Raw genomic sequence first — 21,762 nt, 5'->3', positions numbered from 1 at the left:
GGAGGTTAATGCACTAGCCTGAGGTGACACAGCACGTTTTTGCTTAGAACAAACACAAATAGTCTGGCTCCGGGTCCAGGAATTTTCCTCCAAGTTTCTAAGCTTCATTTTTTTTTTCTCTCTCTCTCCAACAGCCTTTTACCACCAACTACGCCCTAGGAAGGTCCTAATTCATCCAGCCCAGAATTAGGTGCGGTGCAAAGACCCTCGAATCCTCACTTCCTGGGACAGGTGCTGCCATCACCGGTGTACACATTGGGGAAACTGTTTAACCGAGAGGCTCAGAGAGGCCATCTGACCGGCGCCAGACCACATAACTGGAGAGCGGAGTCTCGAATTCGAACTCGGGTCCTCCCGCGGCGCCACTCGCGGAAGCCCCCAAGGCGCGCGTGTCTTGGCGCAGGGCAGGCTGGCGGCGGTTGGAATCCCGAGTGGAGTTGGAAGCCGGGCCCGCTCATTTGCATGCTAATCCCCAGAATGCTTCCCCTCCCCTCCTCCTCCCCCGCCCCCCCGCCCTCCGCTTCTCTTAATGGAAGCGCTCAGTTTGGAGTTTGGAACCGTGGAAAGTTTGGAACACACACTTCGCTCCTTCTTTGCAACTGTGGGAACTTCCCGCCCGCACACGCGGTGCCTGCAGTTCAGAGCTCCAAGCCGGGCGGCCCCACGGCGGTCGCGTTTCTCCGGCAGCAAACCTCGGGGTCCAACCCGCGTGCGGCATCCTCCTCGGGCCAACCGGGGACAAAGCGCCCAGGCCTGCCCGCGGGGCCTATGGCCCGAGCGCTCCGGGGGCGCCGGGGATGCTCCGGCCTCAATAGGCCGAAGGGAGCGCCCCAGACCCTCCAGTACCCTCACTTCTCCAGGGGACAGTGCTGGGGCGCGCGGGTCCCTGCTCCTGTCCATCGCCCTGGCGTCTATGTTGTTGCCTCCCTGCTCCCCGGGCACAAGGCTCGGCGTGGGATTTGGGGGAGAGGCTGGACGATGGCCTCTTCTCCCAGCTCCCGGATGCTCAGCCCCTTCGGATCGGTCGGTGCGCGGGGTGCAGAAGCGGCTCGGGAGGTTCGGCCTGCCCCCTGCCAGGACCCCGGGCTCTTTTTAGGGTTGGGAGCGGAAAGGCGACTTCTGGGCATTTCGCGCATCAAAGGTGGGCTCTGAAGGGTAGCCGAAGCCCGTTTCATTTACTGGAGCACATCGAAAGCTAGGGCTGGGGGCCCAGATCTGCACCCCTCAGTCCCCCTTCCCCCACCGGTCCGCACACAGCCACTTTCGGCGGGGAGGGAGGGGCAGTGGGACCTGGTTTGCTGGCTCGGCGCTTCGTTTGCATTGGTCCGGGGGGGCTGAGACTGCAGCCCCTAGCCCCGCGGGTGGGGTGGGGAGGCGGGGGCCGGACGGGGGCTCAGCTGCGCTAGCATTGGCGGAGCTGGAGAATGGGGAGGGGGGGCAGGAAGCGGGGGGAGCGGAGCTGCGGGGGGGGTTGTATAAATAGGGAAGGGGGGGACGTGCATCCTCGCTTGGTGAGGGGGGGGGGGCGCTCGGCACAAAGAAAGTGGAAAGTTTGCAGCGCGGGGCGGCCGGTGCCAGGAATCCGGGTGCGCACGTGCAGGGCCGGGGGCGCCGGGGACCCCCCACACCAAGCTCGCCTTTTCTTTTTTTTTCCTGCAAGCGAGAAGGGGGGGTGTTGTTGGTATCGCCCCCTCCTTCTCCTCCCCCCAGGGGTGAAAGTGCAAGAGGAAGTGCAGCCGCTGCCATCTTTCCTCCGCTCCGAACACACGGAGCCCGGGGCCGCAGCTCGCCGCCGCCTTCGCCCGGCCCGGGGACGGGCCCACCCTGCCGCCGCCGCCGCCCGCCCGCTCCAGCCTTCGCCGCCGCCTCCGCCCGCCAGGCTTCGGAACCCAGCCGGTGCTGCCGCCCGAGTGCGCGCCCTGCCGCCGCCGCCGCCTTCGCCTTTTGTTTCCTCTGCTCCGGCGCCCCCGCCCCGGCTCGCGCTTTGCAGGGGACGCAGCGCGCGCCCCCAGCGGGCCCGGGAAAAGCCGCGGCGCGCGCGCCTGCGCGGCAGACCCCTCCTCCTCCCCACGCGCGCGCCCCTGTTGGCTGCGCGCCGGCGCCGCCTGGCGGGCGGGAGGGGAGGTGGCAGGCGAGTTTGCAGGAGGGGCGCACCTCTTTGCTCTGTTACCCCCGGAGGTAGACCAAGAAGGGGAGGCGGGCGGGCGGAGAGGAGAGAGGAGCGCGCGATCCAGCAGGGGTAGGGGCCGCTATGTGGGGGGTGGTGCGCCCTGCGGTCTAGACAGTACGATCCGGGCAGGGGGCGTGTGCGCTCGGCGCACCTGCGAGACTACAGAGCCCGGGGCCGGCACGTGTGGGGAGTGTAGACACGTCCGCTGCGCCCCTCTTGTTCCTGCCTAGGGGAAGGGAAAGGGGCGGGCAAGCGCCGCGGCCGGGTGTGTGGGGAGGGGGCGGCGGACATGGAGCGGGTGAACGACGCTTCCTGCGGCCCGTCGGGCTGCTACACCTACCAGGTGAGCAGGCACAGCACCGAGATGTTGCACAACCTGAACCAGCAGCGCAAAAACGGCGGGCGCTTCTGCGACGTGCTCCTGCGGGTGGGAGACGAGAGCTTCCCTGCGCACCGCGCCGTGCTGGCCGCCTGCAGCGAGTACTTTGAGTCGGTGTTCAGCGCCCAGTTGGGCGATGGCGGAACTGCGGACGGGGGTCCCGCTGACGTGGGGGGCGCAGCGGCGGCCCCGGGCGGCGGGGCTGGGGGCAGCCGGGAGCTGGAGATGCACACCATCAGCTCCAAGGTGTTCGGGGACATCCTGGACTTCGCCTACACTTCTCGCATCGTGGTTCGCCTGGAGAGCTTCCCCGAGCTCATGACGGCTGCCAAGTTCCTGCTGATGAGGTCGGTCATTGAGATCTGCCAGGAAGTCATCAAACAGTCCAATGTGCAGATCCTGGTGCCCCCTGCCCGGGCTGACATCATGCTCTTTCGTCCCCCTGGGACCTCAGACTTGGGCTTCCCTTTGGACATGACCAACGGGGCAGCCTTGGCAGCCAACAGCAATGGCATTGCAGGCAGCATGCAGCCCGAGGAGGAGGCAGCTCGGGCAGCTGGGGCGGCCATTGCCAGCCAAGCCTCCTTGCCGGTGTTACCTGGGGTGGACCGCTTGCCCATGGTGGCCGGACCTCTGTCCCCCCAACTGCTGACTTCCCCATTCCCCAATGTGGCATCCAGTGCCCCTCCCCTGACTGGCAAACGAGGCCGGGGCCGCCCAAGGAAGGCCAACCTGCTGGACTCAATGTTCGGGTCTCCAGGGGGCCTGAGGGAGGCAGGCATCCTTCCCTGTGGCCTGTGCGGGAAGGTGTTCACTGATGCCAACCGGCTCCGGCAGCACGAGGCCCAGCACGGTGTCACCAGCCTCCAGCTGGGCTACATCGACCTTCCTCCTCCCAGGCTGGGTGAGAATGGGCTCCCCATCTCCGAGGACCCGGATGGACCCAGAAAGAGGAGCCGGACCAGGAAGCAGGTGGCCTGTGAAATCTGCGGCAAGATCTTCCGTGATGTGTACCATCTCAATCGGCACAAGCTTTCCCACTCGGGGGAGAAGCCCTATTCCTGCCCCGTGTGTGGGCTGAGGTTCAAGAGAAAAGATCGCATGTCCTACCATGTGCGGTCCCACGACGGGTCTGTGGGCAAGCCCTACATCTGCCAGAGCTGTGGGAAAGGCTTCTCCAGGTGAGACATGGTACCCTTCCCCCACGACCTGTCTATTTCTGACCCATGGGGTAGCTCCTTGCCAAGATCTGGGAGGGTGGGGGTTACTTGACCTCACCGAGGCCTGCCTGGTTTGGGGAGTGTTTTCACGGCCCTGCTTTTGAGATGGTGCGGCCAAGGAGCTGCTTTCTCTTCCCCAGGGAAGTTCTCTGGCACCAGGCATGTCCTACTGTCTCTCTTCCTTGGGGCCTGGCGGGAAGGGGCCCGGATTCCTCAGGCCACAGCCACCGGGCCTCACCATTCTTCTCCCTGGGCTCCCTTTGTGTTTCCGGCACCAGGCGTGGGGCCCCCTCTGGGGGCGGGAGGCTGGGCTCCTCCAGCGACTTTCCCCGCTTGAATGGCTGCCGGGGGAGACGCTGAAACAGAAACAAGTGTATGTCAGACTCCTGACGCTGCTGTGCCACCACCTCCCCCAGCGCACAGCACAGCACAGCGCTGGCGATCATAGATCAGTGAACTCCAGCTTTGCCCCTCAAAGCCCCCTGGGCACACAGCGTGGCACCCAGAGTCTCTTCCTAACACTGAAATCTTTGATCAGCTCTGATCTGGTGGCTCCCGAGCCTCGCTGACCCCACAGGTCCCCTTTATGACTGCAGGACATAGAGGAAGGGGCAGGATGGCTCTTAGATGCACTTTTTAGTGGTCCTGAGAGGGAACTGAGGACTTGTCTGGGAGCGGAGGGTTGTTTTGTTCCTCCTCTGGAGAGAATATCCAGAATAAAAGGCTGGTTTTAACTTGCCTGGATACTAAGGACCTTGTGTGTGGAACCCAGGGATGGAGAACTCCCTCAGAGGGGCCCCAATCAGGAACCAGTCTTACCGGTCAGGCAACCCCTGCCCACCTGCTCTGGCGGGCATCTGGCTTACCAGCCCAGCTGGGGACTTAAGGCTCCATCCCTTGGCCTCTGGGGACTGAATTCCATCTGGGTGGCATTCATTGGCTGCCACGGCGGGAGAGGCTGGGGGAGGGGAATACTGAGTTTCTAAGGGGCTTTAGTCTGGACAATGAATCACACATACCCCCTCCCGGAAAGGCTGCAGCAAGGCAGCTTGTCTCATTCTAAAGCCACCTCCTCAGGGTCCTGGAAATCATTGAGCTTCTGTGGGGGAGGGAGGTGGGTAGGCAAGGTCAGAGACAAACACTCACTTCCCTTCCCTCCAGAGAGGCCTGGGCCTGTGGAGCCAGAGTAGTGAAGCTGTCTTTGTCATGCTGGGCGGGGGGGGGGGGGGGGGGGGGGGGGGGGTAGGGGGAGAAGGGCGTGCTCTCCATCAGGGTTCCGGTGGGGTTGGGGGGTTGGGGGGTCTGGCCGCTCTGGCCAAGAGTGCAGCCCCCTTTTCTGAGGTCTGATTTTAAAGCCTGTCTTGGTTCTCTCTCTTCCAGGCCTGATCACTTGAATGGACATATCAAGCAGGTGCACACTTCTGAGCGGCCTCACAAGTGTCAGGTAGGGGTTGGGCCAGGGCAGCGCTGGGCTGCGAGAGAATGCTGCTGTTCTCACAGGCCGGCCACGAGCCAGCTGCCGCGTGTGCTGGGCCGCTGACTGACCACCGCTTGGCACACCTCCTCCTCTGTCCCTCCACCCTCCGTCTGCTCTTCTTTGTTCTTCCCCCTGCCCCCCTCCCGCCACTGCTGACGTCCCCTCCTTCCTGGTTGTTGGGTCCTGGTTCCCACCCTGTCTCCTGTGTTGCTTAGCTTTCCTTTCCTGGTGTTGGCCAGCTCTGTGGATGGTGGGCCACATGGCACACGTGTTGCCCTGGGGGCACTGGCACCCCACTGGGCCCGGCTTCTGGTTCTCCGCAGTGTACAGAGGCCACATGGGGAGGGGGGTTGGAAAGGGCTCCTGGCGGTCCAGCCAGGAATGCTTCCCCTTGTCTGTCAGGCAGCCTGACCCAAGTTGGAGTCCCCTGAGGTCGGCAAGCGGGGGAGAGGGTGGGCGGTCTGATCTCCAAGCACTGGCACCCGTTTCACCCTCCTGAGGACTGGAGAGCACGGTGGTTTCCTCTCCTGTGAGTGAGCTCTTTGCGTAGCAGTCGGTAGGGAAGGCTGGGCGAGGTTCTCACCCTTGGTTTGTCTGCTTGAGTCATACCGAGGGGCCCTGTGGCACCCAGAAACTTGAGTGTCCTCTCTTGGCCACTGAGCATTCCTGTGTAGATGGAAAACACGCCTCTCTCTTCTCCTTGGTTACCTCCCCTCTCCGGTGCCAAGTCCCTGCCATCCGAGGGGGCGCCGAGTTGTGGGGTGCTTACTGCAACCTCTGGGGGGTAGCCTGCTTCTCTTCATCCTGTTGGTGGCAAGGAGGGAGGGCTCAGGGAGACCTGCAGTGAGGGGTGGACGTGTGGCAGGCAGGCCAAAGGGCCTCCGGGGCCAGCGCGGATGGTGTTCACATAGCGAGGCGAGGTGGCCTCTCCGGAGGACGCTAACCCGGGTGGGGCTGCTGGGGTCCATCTGTGCCTGGTTGCCTTCTCTCTGTCTCTGATCTTCTCGTCACAGAGCACATTCGGACTCTCCCAGGTAGTGTGCTGAGAGCCTGGCAGAGTAGGAGGAGCCCAGCGGGCAGTGGGGCCGAGCCCGGTGGCCTGGGGGGGTAACCTGCACTCTCTGCCCTTTTTCCAGGTGTGGGTTGGGAGCAGCAGCGGCCTGCCGCCCCTGGAATCTCTTCCTAGCGACCTGCCATCATGGGACTTTGCCCAGCCTGCTTTGTGGAGGTCGTCCCATTCGGTTCCTGACACCGCCTTTTCCCTTTCTCTAAAAAAATCCTTCCCAGCCCTCGAAAACCTGGGCCCAGCACACTCCAGCAACGCTCTCTTCTGCCCAGCCCCTCCGGGATATCTGAGGCAGGGCTGGGCCGCCCCCGAGGGCAGCCGGGCCTTTCCCCAGTGGCCTGTGGGCTAGCCTGGCCTCCCCGAGAGGATTTTCGGTGGAGGGACCGGCTCTGAGCGGTGGTTGCTCTGAGACCCTTGCTTTTGGGAGAGGCCAGCAGAGTGCTTCCCACCCACCACGCCTGGCTCCTCCCAGGGTGGCCTGGAGTCTTTCCCAGCTCAGGGACCCCAGATGGGATAGCAAGACGCTCCTATGTCCCCACCCATGCAGGCTCAGGTCCCCCTGGGGTCCCTCCTTGCCTGGGTGATGGTGGAAGTTGGTGCATTCCTGGGAACTAAGCCACTGGCTTCAGTGCTTCCCCTCTCCCGGCATCACCTCCCCTAAGGCAGGGGTCTTCTAGAATGGGGCCTGGCCACCCCTCCCCCCACCCTGGGAGTGAATGCCCCTCCAGAGGAGACGCTGGTGCCACTCCAGCTGGGTCATCCCCCGCTGCCCTGCGCTTCCCTTCCCCTCAGACAGGTCCTGCTTTCATTTCTGGCTAGTGAATTAGACTTTTGTGTTTTCGAGGTTTATTAGCAGGTCTGCTCAGGAACTAGACTAACCAGTAGCTTTGTATTGGGTCACCCCAGCATACAGCTTTGGGGGCTGATAAAGCAGATGTATGTAGACGCCCCCTCTCGGGTCCTGTTGGTGTGCCCTTTAGCCCCCGCGGGCTCCGTGGGGTAACAGGAGTGATGATAAAAGTTTTAATTCTAACATTTGAGGCTTTGTGTGTTTTGTCCTTGGTTTGTGTCATAACACTGACATCATTGTCCCTGGGTGTCCACGCCCTCTCAACCAGCCCTCGCGCAGACCTGCTGGCCCCGCCTCCAGCCCATAGCCAGAACTCCTCTACTGGTGACCCAGCAGGTAAAGGCATGCTGGCTCCCATGTGCGGGGCTGGCCCGTCAGGTGTGCCTGGGCTTGGTTAACCAGCAGGGGCATCTGTTTTGCATGGAGGGTATTCTAAAAGCCTCAGAGGTGACTATCGCTCTCTGGGAGTTGGTTCCTTGGGCCCCTGGCAAAGCTGGACATGTACCTCGAGGCCCCTCCTGATGCCACAGAGGACGGAGAGCCAGTTACCAAGGCTGGGCCACAGCTTGAGTGAAAGGGCTAGCCAAATGTCAGGGCATGAACCCTCAGGTTGGCAGTGACACACAAGTCGCCTCGGGGCCGGGCCTGAGAGTCCTTAACTGGCGGCATCTCTCAATGCCGTGGGCTAGGACATTTCCCCCTTGGAGCTCAGCCTAAGTGGAGAGGCTAGAGCAGCTGAGAAATCTCCCATTGCTTCCAGTGGCCCCACTTCTCAGGGGCTAGTGCGGGGGCTTGGGCTGGAGGGGTAGCTTGTTAGAGAAGGAATGGCTAGGGGTGGGAATAAGGGAGCTGACGCCTGGAAGAAGGGGGCCAGCAAGGCCTCTGGTGCCGGGCCTCCATGCATTGCCCGTAGACTTCTCCAGGGCTGTGGAGAGGTTGCTTGGGACATCCCCTGAGGCTGGCCAACTTCAAAGCCACCCGAGGTCAGTTGTGATTAGTTCCTGGGACCATTGGGCTCTCTGAGCTGCTCCACCCTTGGGAAGAACAGCATTAGGAAGTCTGGGATAGGGAGAACCTGGGGGTGGGTGGGGAAGTGAGCATGTCTGGGGCTCAGTGTGGAGTGGTGATGAGCAGACGTGACCCAAGCTCAGGTTGGCTGGGCTGGGACCCGGCCTTTGTGCTTAGCAATAGCAGGCTGCCTGAGCGCAGGGCAGCCGTTCCAAGCGCCACCGGCAATCAGTGGCTCACTGCAGGCTCACTCTTGTCCCATCAGGGTCCCTTTCCTCCCTGTCTCCTGGAAGGGAAATGCCTTTCTCTGGAGTTGCCCCCGCATGGCGGTTCTGGGTGACCCCCTCTTTGATATGTCTCCCCTCAGCCACTGGCATCTGTCCCGCCTCTCCTGGGTCATGTGACCAGCCTCTTTATGTCCTGTGTTCTCTGAACTTCTGGCAGTGTAGACTCAGACTCACACACTTTCAAGATTCCCCCAGAAAACTTTGGGGACTCGGCCAAGAAGGGTCAACTCTGGCGCAGAAAAGCCAACAATCGCTCCAGTTTGGCTTTGTCACACGGTGAAAGTTTTTGTTGTGCTTGTGTGTCTTTTTCTCAGCAGCAGATTTACATTCCTAATGATGTTTGCCCAGGCTGAAGTTAGCCTTCATTCCTGGAGAGATCGTCAGTGGAGGATGGGTGGGGGGAGTCGGCCTGGTCTGAGATTTTAATTTTGCTTAGCTAATCCTCCAGATGGATAATCCACTTGTGGATAATTGAGGTTTGGCGGTCCATTATCTTGAGCCAGCAAAGTATGACAGGCAGTGCTTTAAGGGACAGGTCCCAAAAGAAGGCTGGCGAGAGAAACAAGGCATCTCTTTCATATCCGTCTAGTGGCACCCTCTCCCGGGGAACTCGGGTGACCGTCCTGAATGCGCGCTTTCAGCTGCACGTTCTCACACCTGGGCCATGTGTGGTTCCTTTGAGCTCTGAGGCACAGGCCACACGGCCTCTCATCATTGCAGGGGTGGTGGGTAGGTGACTGTGGATAAACCGACAGGTGCACCCTCCAGAGGGTGTTGACAGCAGCCCTTGCTCTGGTTCACAGGCCGGGGGGCCAGGTGGAGATTCAGTCTCTCTCCCCCCTCACTCTGGCCTATAATTGGGTCTAGCGGTCCCGGAACGAGGCGGGGCCCACCTGTGGCCATGAGACCAAGCACCCATGATGCTTTCCAAGGCACCTAAGTGTTCGAGTTCCCCTGCACAGTCCTGTCACCTCTTCCTGTCGGGGGAGCCCTGGCCACCAAATACACGGTGTTAAAAAGTCTCGGCACCTTTCACTGACCAGAAGCGACCTCTCCTGAGCCTAGAGATGGTGAGAGCACAGGCTCGGGTGGCTCACAGGCCAACTGTCCCGTGTCCTCTCAGGGCTTCCGTCTGCCCCGCAGGACCTCAGGGAAGACAGGGACCCCGGGGCAGCCGGCGGGATCGGTAGGGTCCTGGTCTGGTGTGGCAGGGTGTTCAGACCGCTGCTTTCTCTAGTAGCCGAATGTGCTTTAGGCAAATCACTTTCTAAACTCAGCTTCCTCGTTTGTCAAACGAATAAACTCAATATATAAAACAAATAAAAGCGGTCTTTTGTTAGTATACAATGTTCTGTTCAGATTTGTAACGTTTACTTAAAAGATAATGACAGAACAGCAAGGCCTGTCCTGATGCACAGACACTGGGGATTAGGGTAGCAGCCGTGACATTCGGCCTGCGCAGTATCACGTGGGTTTGTTTCTAGCTTTTGGTTGGACAGTAAGGAGATAGATAACTGTACTTGTGCAGTAAGGAAATAGGTGAGTGTACCTTAAGGATCTCAGGATATGCTTCTGTTGAACTGACACAGTAGGAGCAAGTTAACAGGGTAGCAGGTCTTCAGTGGGTTAACATTCCATCTGTAATGCACTTAAAGGGGCAGGCTGCTTTCTCTTGAAGTTCTACAACAATAAACATACACAGAGAAATGAGTCAGACTCGACTAGGACCCCGGAAACACTTCCATAGAATCAAAATAGCCGGAGAGTCGCCAGACTGAACTCTCCTGAGGACTTCCCTGACATTCCGTGGCCCCCAGGCCCGTGCAAGCGCCAGCTGAGGAAAGGGTGCTGGAGGGAGATCAGGGACTGAGACCGAGTCAGGTTCCAGACACAGGAAATGCCCGGGGCTTGGGCCTGCCCTCCCAGGGTGCGGGTGCTGACCCTTATCACCTGAGTCATCTGCCCCTGGGACCTGGCCATGAGTTGGTGGTCACGGCACAACTTTCTGTGACCGCACTCTTGGAAGGTGGTGATAACACGGCCTCCCCCGGAAGGCTGCTGTAAGGATGGACCGCGTGAGATAAGTGCCTCTAAAAGGCGAAGCGTGGTGCCCGCCTGGCACGGAGTGAGTGCCAATCAATGTAGGGTAGCATCACCTTCCATGTTCTTACCAGCACTTCCCCCAACTTAACATTTCACAAACGCTCCCAAAGCCTCTGGCCCGCCTTCTCTCTGCTCTTTGCCCTGTTAGCAGCAGTGACGCTATCATGTTAGGGGCTGCTTTTTCAATACAGACTCACGAGGATATGGGAGTAATCTATGGGCTTTGTCCTGCCTTTCCTTTTCATTTCCCTGTGGCCAAGACGAACAGTCACTTTTGAATAAAGGGAATAAATGGAATTCTTTGTATAAAGCAACTAGGGAAACCCAGGATGGAGAACAGGAAGACTGGTCTGTTTGTATGCCAGTAACTCTTGTGTAAATTCCCTTACAGTCAATGCCACTGATGTCAATTCTGAATGTTTACCAATGAACAAATGCATCATCTTCATTTTGTAGGGGAGCATAGTATGCCGTGCTGTGGTAGTCATGGGAACCAGGAATTCCAACGCCAGTGTCCCGTGTGGGCAGTGAGAGCAGCGGGCTGGCCTGTGGGGGGGAGAGCCTAGGCCGTGCTCTAAAGCTCTCTGTACAAGGAGTCGAATGTGTCGGCCAGAAGTGGTTTTGTTTCACGGCGCGCTCGGTGAGGAGTCAGGCACGGCATGCCAGCTTTCCCCTCACCCCGTTTTCCTTTCTGCCCGCAGACCTGCAACGCTTCCTTTGCCACCCGAGACCGTCTGCGCTCCCACCTGGCCTGTCACGAGGACAAGGTGCCCTGCCAGGTGTGCGGCAAGTACTTGCGGGCGGCGTACATGGCGGACCACCTGAAGAAGCACAGCGAGGGGCCCAGCAACTTCTGCAGCATCTGTAACCGAGGTAATCTCCCTGCGGTCCCCTCACTTCCGGAGGCGGGGCCTGAGCTCGTGTGGGCGGCTGGGGGCTCTGGACCACCCCGCCTCAGAGACTCCATCCTGCGCACGGCCGGCCTTCCCTTCCCAGTGAGTGATAGATGGTCCTTGCCCAGCTAGCTGCTTGCCACCCCTTCCGTCCCAAGAGACTTAGGATGTTTGGATTGGGAGTTCCCAAGAGATCAGCAAGTGGGAACAGCAAGGGTATTGTTCCCAAGCTGGGCCCGGAACATCTGCTGCTCAGGTGGCAGGACGGATGCAGTTGGAGAGACCACGGAAGTATTGATGTTGGTGAGAGAGTCACTAGACCCCACAGTGGGGAGAAAAAGGGTTCCTGCTTGAGGGCTTGGCTGGCTGGTTCCCTGGCATGTGGAATTCAGCAGCCAGGGAAGGAGGAAGTTGAGTCTAGCGATGGATAAGGATCAGAAAAGAAACTGTATGTAGCACAAATGATCAGAAGAAAGCCCAAACCCAGGTAGATTGTGGCCTTGACGAGAAAGGAGAGTGGAAGGTGTTCTGAGCAGGGGAGCGCGCTTGCTGCTGAGGTGGGTCCAGGTGGCTCTGGCTCTGGCCCGGGTGTTGTGTTGGTGAAGTCAGGCCTGTCCTGGGTCTGAGCTTCTGCCAGGGCTTGTCTGTCAGCAGTTGGAAGGGCTGAGGTTTGTGTTTTGCACGCGCAGTGTCAGTGGAGGAGGCTGGCACCACGTCTCTGCTGGAGGAGGTTGGGCAGCTGCCGGTAGTGGGTGTGAGGATGCTTGTGCACGGTGTGCTGGCTCTGGCCGGGTGTGGACTCTGCTGGGAGGTCCCGTATTCTGGGACACCCTTGTCTCGATGCTTCTGGAAGTGTTGGGTGTGGCTTAGTGGATCGAGTACTAAACCAGGAATCAGGGGGGCCTAGGGTTTAAATCTCTGCCGCTTCCACCTCACCCCTCTTCCCTCCACTAAACGTCAGTTTCTTCATCTCTTAAATGGGGTAAGGACACCCCCCCCTTGTCTACCTCACAGGGGTGTTGTGAGGATCCCGGCACACAAAGTAGATGGAAGTTAACTGAACCCCACAAGGTGCTGCACACGTGGGAGGCCCCGTTCTTACACTTTGTAACTGTTAGGAAAGACGCGCTGACACCCTGGCTTGGACGAAGCGAAACAAACATCCCTGCAGCCCTTGGCTGGAATCTCTGGGTGCTGTGCTGTCTCTGTGTGCCCCGAGGTCGCTGGTGGGGGAGACTGCTGAGCAGCTGGGTATTCCTGCTGCACACTTGGGGTTCGCCTGAAGGCCACTGGGTGTCACTGTCTGCATCACCAAGAAACCTGCAGGAGGTGGTAATAAAAGCCGCTTAAGCATCTGTCCTATTTTCTGACATGTCAACAGAGCCCTTCTGGCAGGAATTTCCCCCGGGTAGCAGGCGGTGGGGTTGTGCATACAGGGAATTATCGGGGTATAGCTGACCATCTTGATTGTGGCTGCCCCAGCTCTAGAAAGTTTTCTGTCTTGTTTCATCCTAATCTGGCTTCCTAACAGCACCCCCAAATAACGCTAAACCTGCCACCACATGCCATCCTCTGGCCTTTTGTCAAGTTTTCAAGGTTGCAGTTCTCAGCCTCAGAACTGCGGTCAGAGCCCAGAAGCAGGAACCAACAGGAGTGGAGAAAGATGCTAATGAGGAAACCCAGAAAGCCTCGCCCGGATTGCAGAGTGGGGTGAGGACTGGTGGGAGATCCAGGGCCACAGCCCGTGGGGGCTCAGCTCCCGAGGAAAGAAGAGCTGAGAGCAGCAGGGAACAGCAGGGCAAGTTGGCCCAGTTACAAGAGGGCTGATGTGGCAAAGCCAACAACTATTGTCTGTGGGGAATTGTTTTTCCTGGGGCTGGGAAAGGCCTTGGGCAGCAGCCCGCAGGCTCCATGACTGGGATGGAGACAACGGAAGAGTAAAAGCAGAGGCCACCTTATCTCAGAGAAGACAACACTACATCTGGATCATAAGCTAAACAGCTTTGAGTCTGAGTCAGAGCAGGAAGTCCCATTCTTCTAAGAAGATAAAAGAGGGCTCTGGTCCAGCCTACCCTGCGTACTCAGAAGGAAGAGAAGGAACAGGATTCTACCTCTGGACTCATTTCTTGGGCAGAAAAAGAAAGAGACTCCAACAGGGGAAAAAAAAAAAAAAGGAAAGAACACCAAAGAGGAAGGCAGGTTTTCCAGGAAGAAAATGCCACCAACGACATCAAGGCACTGGAATCAGAATGCAGACAGTCTGGGTCATCTGCCCTGCCCGCCACCTGCCACTGAGGCTGTGAATTCGGGGAGGAGCTGAACCAATAAGTGGATGTTCTTAACTCTACAAGGGTTTGAGCAAAGGCTAATGTCCAGCCAGCTGGTCAGATGGTTGAGATTGGACCAAATGAATTTCCAAATGCCCTCTGACATCCTTCAATCCCAACAAGTCTTTTTTTTTTTTTAATTGATTCCAGAGAGAGGAGGGTGGGGGGTGGGAAAGAGAGAGAAGGTTCAATTGGTTGCCTCCCGCGTGCGTCTTAACCAGGGATCCAACCCGCAACCCTTGGAGCATGGGACAGTGCTCCCACTGGCTGCACCGCACTTGCCAAGGCCCCAACAAGTCGTAAGCAGTCAACTTAACTACTAATGGACCTGCCATTTTCAGTCTTTGCCTGTGAAGGATGGAGAGATTAGAGGCAGCCTGGCTGCTCTAGTCCCACGCTTGAGCAGACGACCTTGTCTTTGTCCTAGAGACCTATCGAGATGCGGGTCAGACCTCCTGGAGAGGAAGAGAATTTGTAGTGGGAAGATGGTGAGAAAAGTTTGTCCCCTCATTTTCGAGTTGAGGATATCAGTTAAGTTGATCAGTGGGGGGGGAGAAAAGGATCCAGTAGGTCACCATAGTTTTCTACCTTTCTTTTAAAATTTCTGTAGCAGGGTCTTTGTGTATATGCGTATGTACCAATGTGAGGAAGAGGGGTTGCTTATTGAGAATGTGCTCTGACAGAGACAACATCTGGTCTCCAACATCACTGCTTAAAAGGTAGAGGAAGTCTTCTTCCCAGAGGTGGGCGTACAAGTTGTCGCCAATGCCAGTCTTGGGCGCAGACGGCCTGCCATTCTCTGAGCTGACACAAACCGACTAGTGCCCCATCTGGCACCGCTCAGTTGAGCGTGGCCTCACCAAGGTTTGGACAAGGAGAAAGCGACCCCTGCGTGGATGGGAAACTTGCAAAGAAAGGATTTGCTTCTGGAGTGTGAAATGCAGCGCAACAGACAAGGAAACACAGTGGAGGAGCAGGGTAGCCCTTGGCAATAAAATCTTCATCTCTAGAATGCGAGGGAGGGCGGCTTGGTGATTCTAGTGGAGTCACGTGTGTGGTCGGTGTCGCCATCCTTCTGGTGCCTGGATCCAGCCGCCTTGTTGGTTCTTGGTTAATCAGGGGCGAATGGGCAGGTGAGTTCAGAATTCCAACTAAATGTTTCTGACTTAAAAGATGTTTTCTTCTCAGAAACTCAGCTTCTGTTTTAGCTCAACAGTTGGCTGCTGAGTTGCTCTGTGTTTAAATTCTGGGCTTCACGCGGCAGCTGTAGATCCACTCCTCCCACCCTGCCATGTGGTTCTGCTATAGATAGCGCTGTCTGCAGCAGGGTAGAGTCAAGAGGACCCAGCCATGTGTTACTCGGCCCGTTTTTCAGGAAAAATAAGCAAGTTCTCATTGAGCATCTGCTGGATTCCCCTGGTACATAGCTCTTCCCAGAAGGAGTAACTATACTAATTTCTGGTGCCCCTTCTTTCCTTTCTCCTCCCCTTTTATTGCCGTGGACCTGCCTGGGGACACCACACCACTGCAGAGGCCTCACCAGGGATGAAAATCAAAGAAAAAATTTCCCTTCTACAGTGGCGGCATCGGATCATCAGAAAGTCCCTGATATCTATGCTGAGTAGGGGGCTGAGATCCTCTTTCCCATGAGCCTCTTCGACTCATTCCTGACTACATCCTTCCTCTCAGGAATGTTCATAAGATAAGCCAGTCTGCCCTGTAACTAGGCCCAGGCAGACCCCTCATCACAGCACAGGACAGCTCGCTCTGCCAGGCAGGGCAGGACATCGGCCTCTGGCCCAAGTGGGTCTGTGAAGGAGCTGTGTCAGGAAAGGAAGGAACCTTCACTCAATCCCCCATTTCCTCCAGAGCCACCAAGCACTGTTGTCAGGGGAGTGTTTGTTAAAGAAGCTTCCCACACGTCAACGGCTTCCATTCTAACGGAAGAGAGATACATGAGTGTAAATGGTGATCACGAAACCGATTGCAAAAAGTCCAAGGGATGTTTCTAGGGCCAGGGCCAAGACACGGGAACCATTAACAAGAGTCTGCCCCACCCCGCCGGTGTGGTTCAGTGGTTGAGCATTGACCGATGAACCAGGAGGTCACGGTTCGATTCCTGAGTTGCAGGCTTGATCCCCAGCGTGAGGTGTGCAGGAGGCAGCCAATCAATGATTCTCTCTCATCATTGATGTTTCTATCTCCCTCTTCCTTCCTCTCTGAAATCAATAAAAATATATTAAAAACAAACAAACAAAGAGTCTGCCCAGTGGTTAAGGACCACATGGCCCTGGGGTTGGAGTCCGGGCTCTGCCATTTGGTAGCTGTACCTGTGACTGCAAGTTGCTTAACCTCACCAAGCCTCTTATTTTGTAATCTATAAAATAGGTATAATAATTCTCAGCTCATAGCGTGGCTGGGGGAATACTGCATGCAATGTGCTGGGCCCTGGCACACCATCACCACTTGCTGAAGGTGAACTTTTTCTTTTTTGGCAAGAGAACATTTACTGGGTAAATTACTCGGGTAGAAAAAGTAATTCCTAGAAGAAATGGGCTTAGGAAACAAGTTCTAGAGGGAAAGGAAGGACCCTGGGAGTTTGGGAGTGAGGAAGCTCGTGGTAACTTTCACTGTCGTTCCAAAGGCCATGCCAGTTCAGGCTTTTTAAAGTGAGTCTTGTGCAGACATTACACAGAACTTCCAGCCTCGGACCTGTTAGTCATGGATCCCATGGTTACCCTGTAAGTTTAAAGGGGAATGAAAGTACCTGAGAACCTGTCAGCCGGTCTGAGTGAATGAAAGGACATCATCAAGGCACTGGCACTCCATGTGGGCCTTATGCTAAAAAGCTTCGCTTCCTGCTGAAGGCACTTGCTGATCCTCGGCCATGAATGGGGCTTGATGACACAGCTTCTTCCTGCGGAACCCAAGCCGAAATCCTTTGACCTGCCCACCTGGTTCCGTATCCTCAGGCTTGTGGGTGGTGTGGAAGTTGGCCCAAGATCTACTCCTCCCAGCCTGAGATACCACACAGCGCAAACTGACTGGAGCATCTGGGTTGGGCTGGAGTGGCCTCAAGATGGCTGGACCGTCCCTTCCCCAAAATAAAGGCAAAGATCATCCCTGTTTTTTCCTTAAGTGAACCCGATGGATGCTCCAAAAGTGAACCACAAGACCACCATGAATAAGAGATGACTACACTCCTTTAACATGACTTCCTATTTTTCTTCAAAAAGTCTATAAACAGTTACTAAATCCAGTTGTTCTGAAGGTGGAAAACGTAGGAACCTAGAACATGTCCTAAGAAATAGAAGCAGGAGTACTCCCGGAGGCAGTCCTTGGGATTTCATCTGGCCTTCATCTGATTTGTGGTACCGTTTGCCTTTACAAGTGTTAGCGAGCGTTCTGTGGCTGGCGGCCCGTGGCTGCCCGTATGCTTTTCTGACTCCGTTTCTAGCTGTGGTCCCTACAGCTGACGGGCTGTGGGACCACTCAAACCACTCCTTACTGAGGGCCAAGCAAGCCTAGAGGCGTTTGGCCTTTGGCCCGGCCGGAGCAGGATCTGACCATCTGTCTGTCCAGGCAGCTGGCCTGGGCCCTCCACCGCAGCCTGGTGGAGTGGGCTCTGCAGAGGAACCCATTCGAGGACAGTGCCATCCTTCTTCCTGAGCCAGGTGGCTCCTGTGGTTGCAGCTGTTTCTGAGCCAAGGCGGGCCCCCTTCTAGGTGCAGCTGACCTGGGAATGCTGGCCAGAGCGGCCAGCGGAGAGGCGTGGGGGAAGCAGAGAGGTGTCTCGGTGCTGGCCGCGGGATCTCATCTCCTTTTGTCTTGTTTAGGTTTCTCCTCTGCCTCCTACTTAAAGGTCCATGTTAAAACCCACCACGGTGTTCCCCTTCCCCAGGTCTCCAGGCACCAGGAGCCCATACCGAATGGGGGAGCAGCGTTCCACTGCGCCAGGACCTATGGCAACAAAGGCAAGCGACCCCTTGCTCTGCACTTTGCTTCTCTGCGCAGACTGTGTTGTGGGGGCGCTGGGCCGGGTGTGGGGAGGCGGGAAGGCTGCCGGCTTGCTGGCCGCCTCGAGGAGGCTCGGTGATCTGAGTGGCAGTGGCCTCCAGGACAGAGTCCCAGTGGGTAGCTCACTCCAGGGCAGGGAGTGAGGCTTTAGGGCCCTGCCAGGATCCAGCCCCCGCCTCCTCTTCCCCAGCCCTCCTCCCTTGCTCCTGGCCAGGCCTGCTGTCTGGAGCCCCCCGCGTAACATGTCCCAGCCCAGGGCAGGAGGAGGAGCCCTGCATGATGAGTTACTGTGGGCCTGTCTGTTGCCTGTGGCCCTGGAAGGGTGGTGTGGAGCTGTAGCTGAACGCTTTCTCCTTTGCTCCTGCTGGGCAGGGGGAGCCCAGGGCTGGCTTCCCCCTTCATAGGTGTGACTGGTTGCTGTGAGCGCCCTTTCCATAGGGCCTCTGGCTGTGTCTGTGAGATGCATGGCCATCAGTGAACTACCTGACTGCCTCTGACTCCGAGTTGGTTTGCGTAGAGCTCCCTCAGCCCTACCTTCACTCGTTGATTCCGGTTGTTTTGTGGTCTTTTTAAGTTGTGGTTGCCTTGGGGATAATGCCAGGGGCTTGGTGGATGGCAGAGATGGCATGCTCCACGCTCCCATCACAGACCTCCCTAACCGGCATGGCTCTCTGAACCCAGGCAGGAAGCTGCTGATTGGTGGAGGACTCCATTGTGGGCCGGGCAAGGCAGAGCAGTGAGGGTTGTCTGGCGGTCCAGCTTGTCCTGGGCTCTGTGTGGGACAACCTGCCAGCTGAGTTGTTCAGAGTTGCTTGAGTCTCTGTGCTTTGGCCACTTGGCCAGGAAAGGTTTTGGCAGAAGGCAGGCGGTGAGGGCAGGCTTGTGTTTGCAGCCCTCGGAAAAGGACTGGCTTCTGTCTCCGCCATCTTGGTGTCTGCTGACTTGAGGATCCCCGGCTCTGGTTCTGCCTTGCTAGGGTGCAGCTAGTCTGGTGCAGAGGTGAGGCCACTGACATCCCTGTCCAGCAGCATCAGAACAGCCGTTTCACCTTCAGAGGCACCCAAGACAGGGCCTAGGAGTTGGGGGTCTTTGAGTTGTTCTGGGGAGAAGCAGTGGAGGTCCCCTCTCTGAACCCCCTTCCTTGGAGCAGGCTGAGATGATGATGAGCTATACGTGCACACCTGCATGAAGAGTCCTCAGCGAGGGAGGCTGGCAGCCCCAGGGCCCTGCTGTCTCACGAGCCCCGTAGGTGGTCAGACCCCCAGGCTGACCAGCCGCACCTCGGTGGGTTCTGCCAGGACCGCCCTCCACAGGCCTGTGAGCTGGTCCCTCACAGCCCCTCCAGGAGGGGCCGCTCCAGAGCCTGGCCTCATCTCGCCTCTGTGTTCTGTTTTCTCCTAGAAGGCCAGAAATGCTCACATCAGGATCCGATTGAGAGCTCCGACTCCTACGGTGACCTCTCGGATGCCAGCGACCTGAAGACGCCGGAGAAGCAGAACACCAACGGCTCTTTCTCCTGCGACATGGCGGTCCCCAAAAACAAAATAGAGTCCGACGGGGAGAAGAAGTACCCCTGCCCCGAATGCGGGAGCTTCTTCCGTTCCAAGTCCTACTTGAACAAACACATCCAGAAGGTGCATGTCCGGGCTCTCGGGGGCCCCCTGGGGGACCTGGGCCCCGCCCTCGGCTCACCTTTCTCTCCCCAGCAGAACATGTCTCTCCTCGAGTCCTTCGGGTTTCAGATTGTGCAGTCGGCGTTCGCCTCGTCTCTAGTAGATCCCGAGGTTGACCAGCAGCCCATGGGGCCAGAGGGGAAGTGAGGCAGAGGCTGCGTCCCTGTGGGGATGGCTGTCCGGGGACTGCTGAGAAATGCTGTGAATGCGGAGGGAAGTGATGTCTTTGGGTTCTGTAGCTGAGAGGTTTTTATTCGTTTTTAAACCCCGCCCCCACACCTTATCATCCCATCCCTCTCCACCCCCCCCCCCCCCCCCCCCCCCAGTGGTCTTTAGATAGATCCTCATCTGATACTCTGCAGAAATGTCTGCGAGGCCCAGCACGGGGCAAGGGCAGGAAACACTACATAGGCCTTCAAGGCAGCACCAGTTCCAGTTTCTCCTCTCGTGAGCAGAAGCTGGGATCCCTGGTGCTCAATTCTTAGTGACCCCCATCCCAAACCCACACCCAACGGCATTCTGGGACCTCAGTGATTCTGGTCCCCTCCCACTTCTCTGATCCCTCATTCCCTCATCTCATATCCCTTAAGAGAAAACACAGTAGGGTCTCCACCCATGTATTCAACTCTGCTGCCCCACTGTCTTGAAGGAAGCTGGAAGCCTACAGCATCTTATGGACCAGGGGGCGAGTGTCCTCCAAGGGCCCCCCCTGAGCTTGACCCTTGACCTGGAGGGCCCCAGAATTTTCTGAGCCCTGCTTTGGAGTCTAGCATTTTGCTACTAGGACAAGCTTAGCTGTTGAGGACACTCCCACCCCAAATTCCAGTTCTTACGTGATTTTTAACCATTCAACTTGCTGTTGGGTTTTAATTCTCTAATTATTATTATTATTATTGTTATTATTTTTTAGGACCAGTTGTAGTGAATTGCTACTGAAAGCTATCCCAGGTGATACAGAGCTCTTTGTAAACCGCAGTCACAGGTTAGGGTTAGTATTAAACTTTGTTTAGATGTACCATAATTAACTTGGCTAGTTGATTGTTTGGAGTCTATGGAAGAAATAGTTTTATGCAAAATTTTAAAAATGCCAGTCTGGTCAGGGAGGTAGGGGGTTCAATGCTATTGGGAGGCAGGAAGACAGGAGAGCTGGCAGGTGGGGACATTGTGTACCTCAGTTGTGTCACATGTGAGCAAGCCCAGGTTGACCTCGTGATGTGAATTGATCTGATCAGACTGTATTAAAAACCTTAGTACGTTACTTTCCCTGCTCCCCGAGTCTGGTTTTTCAGCTGTGAGGGACCCAAAGGGTGGGCGGTCCACGCCCCTGCACCTCGGGTGGGGAGGGGATCCCAAGAGACCTATCTTCCTCTTCGTGGCACCGGTGGCACTGGGACTGACAGGTAATTGTTCCCGCTGAGGACTGAGTTGCCAGCATTCACCCATTAGTTCAGTGGTTCTCAACCTTCTGGCCCTTTAAATACAGTTCCTCATGTTGTGACCCAACCATAAAATTATTTTCGTTGCTACTTCATAACTGTAATGTTGCTTATGTTTTGAATCGTAATGTAAATATCTGATATGAGGGATGATCTTAGGCGACCCCTGTGAAAGGGTCGTTTGACTGCCAAAGGGGTCGCGACCCACAGGTTGAGAACCACTGTCTTAGTTCAACAGATATTCGCTCCTGTTGTCTTCACTGCTGTATGCCATGCCCAGCCTCAGACCCGGGGGTACAGTGGTGAAAGGACACCCTTGTGGAGCTTAGTGGGAGACAGTTAACAAGTAAGCAGATTTAACTTGAGTTCAGATAACGAGAAGTCCAAGGAGTAAAACTGTGCAAGGCTGGAAGGTGTGAGGTGGGGGCGGGACTCTGGGAGAGAAGATCTGGAGTTAAGCCCTTGCTGGTTTGGCTCAGTGGATAGAGCCTCGGCCTGTAGACTGAAGGGTCCCAGGTTCGATTCCGGTCAAGGGCATGTACTTAGGTTGCAGGCTCGATCGTTGGCCCTGGTTGGGGCATATGCAGGAGGCAACTAATCAATGTGTCTCTCTCACATCAGTGTTTCTCTGTCTCTCCCCCTCCCTTCCACTCTCTCTAAAAATCAATGGAAAAATATCCTGGGATAAGGATTAACAACAACAACAACAAATTATGAAAAAACAAAAACAAAAAAACAACAACAAAATCACCTGGAGTTAGAGGGCACTGGCTGCTAGGACCTAAGGAGGGACAGTGTGCAGGCTGAAAATCCTCATGGCCACGGGGCTCTAAGAAGCTTAGCAACTTGAATTCCC

The 21,762-nt window shown here is 56.9% G+C and overlaps 1 protein-coding gene across 5 annotated transcripts; it reads left to right on the top strand.

Moving 5' to 3' along the window:
* The first annotated feature begins 1,729 nt into the window (after positions 1-1,729).
* On the top strand, positions 1,730-20,728 carry PATZ1 (POZ/BTB and AT hook containing zinc finger 1). Of its 5 annotated transcripts, none has more exons than XM_070399238.1 (5): positions 2,088-3,730; positions 5,150-5,213; positions 11,262-11,433; positions 17,682-17,754; positions 19,199-19,316. In XM_070399238.1, the coding sequence occupies exons 1-5, from the start codon at positions 2,460-2,462 to the stop codon at positions 19,230-19,232; spliced, it is 1,614 nt and encodes a 537-aa protein (XP_070255339.1). In that variant the 5' UTR covers positions 2,088-2,459; the 3' UTR covers positions 19,233-19,316. The 5 variants fall into 5 exon arrangements, with proteins under 5 accessions (XP_070255340.1, XP_070255339.1, XP_070255337.1 ...); XM_070399236.1 differs by having other exon boundaries at positions 2,090-3,730; positions 17,617-17,754; positions 19,202-20,728; XM_070399235.1 differs by having other exon boundaries at positions 2,091-3,730; positions 17,617-17,754; positions 19,199-20,728.
* The last annotated feature ends 1,034 nt before the right edge of the window (positions 20,729-21,762 follow it).

The sequence above is a fragment of the Myotis yumanensis genome, unplaced genomic scaffold (genome assembly GCF_028538775.1).
Source record: "Myotis yumanensis isolate MYYU_CA2020_CCGP unplaced genomic scaffold, mMyoYum1.0.hap1 SCAF_19, whole genome shotgun sequence".
In the NCBI taxonomy this organism is placed as follows: Eukaryota; Metazoa; Chordata; class Mammalia; order Chiroptera; family Vespertilionidae; genus Myotis; species Myotis yumanensis.
Note: the sequence above shows the minus strand (reverse complement) of the source record. Positions and strands in the feature narration are given on the sequence as shown.

Coding starts and splice junctions, on each gene's coding strand:
- PATZ1 (XM_070399235.1), top strand. CDS start 2,460: ATGGAGCGGGTGAACGACGCTTCCTGCGGCCCGTCGGGCTGCTACACC. Junction 3,731..5,149: donor TGTGGGAAAGGCTTCTCCAG/GTGAGACATGGT, acceptor TCTCTCTTCCAG/GCCTGATCACTTGAATGGAC. Junction 17,755..19,198: donor CAGGACCTATGGCAACAAAG/GCAAGCGACCCC, acceptor GTTTTCTCCTAG/AAGGCCAGAAATGCTCACAT.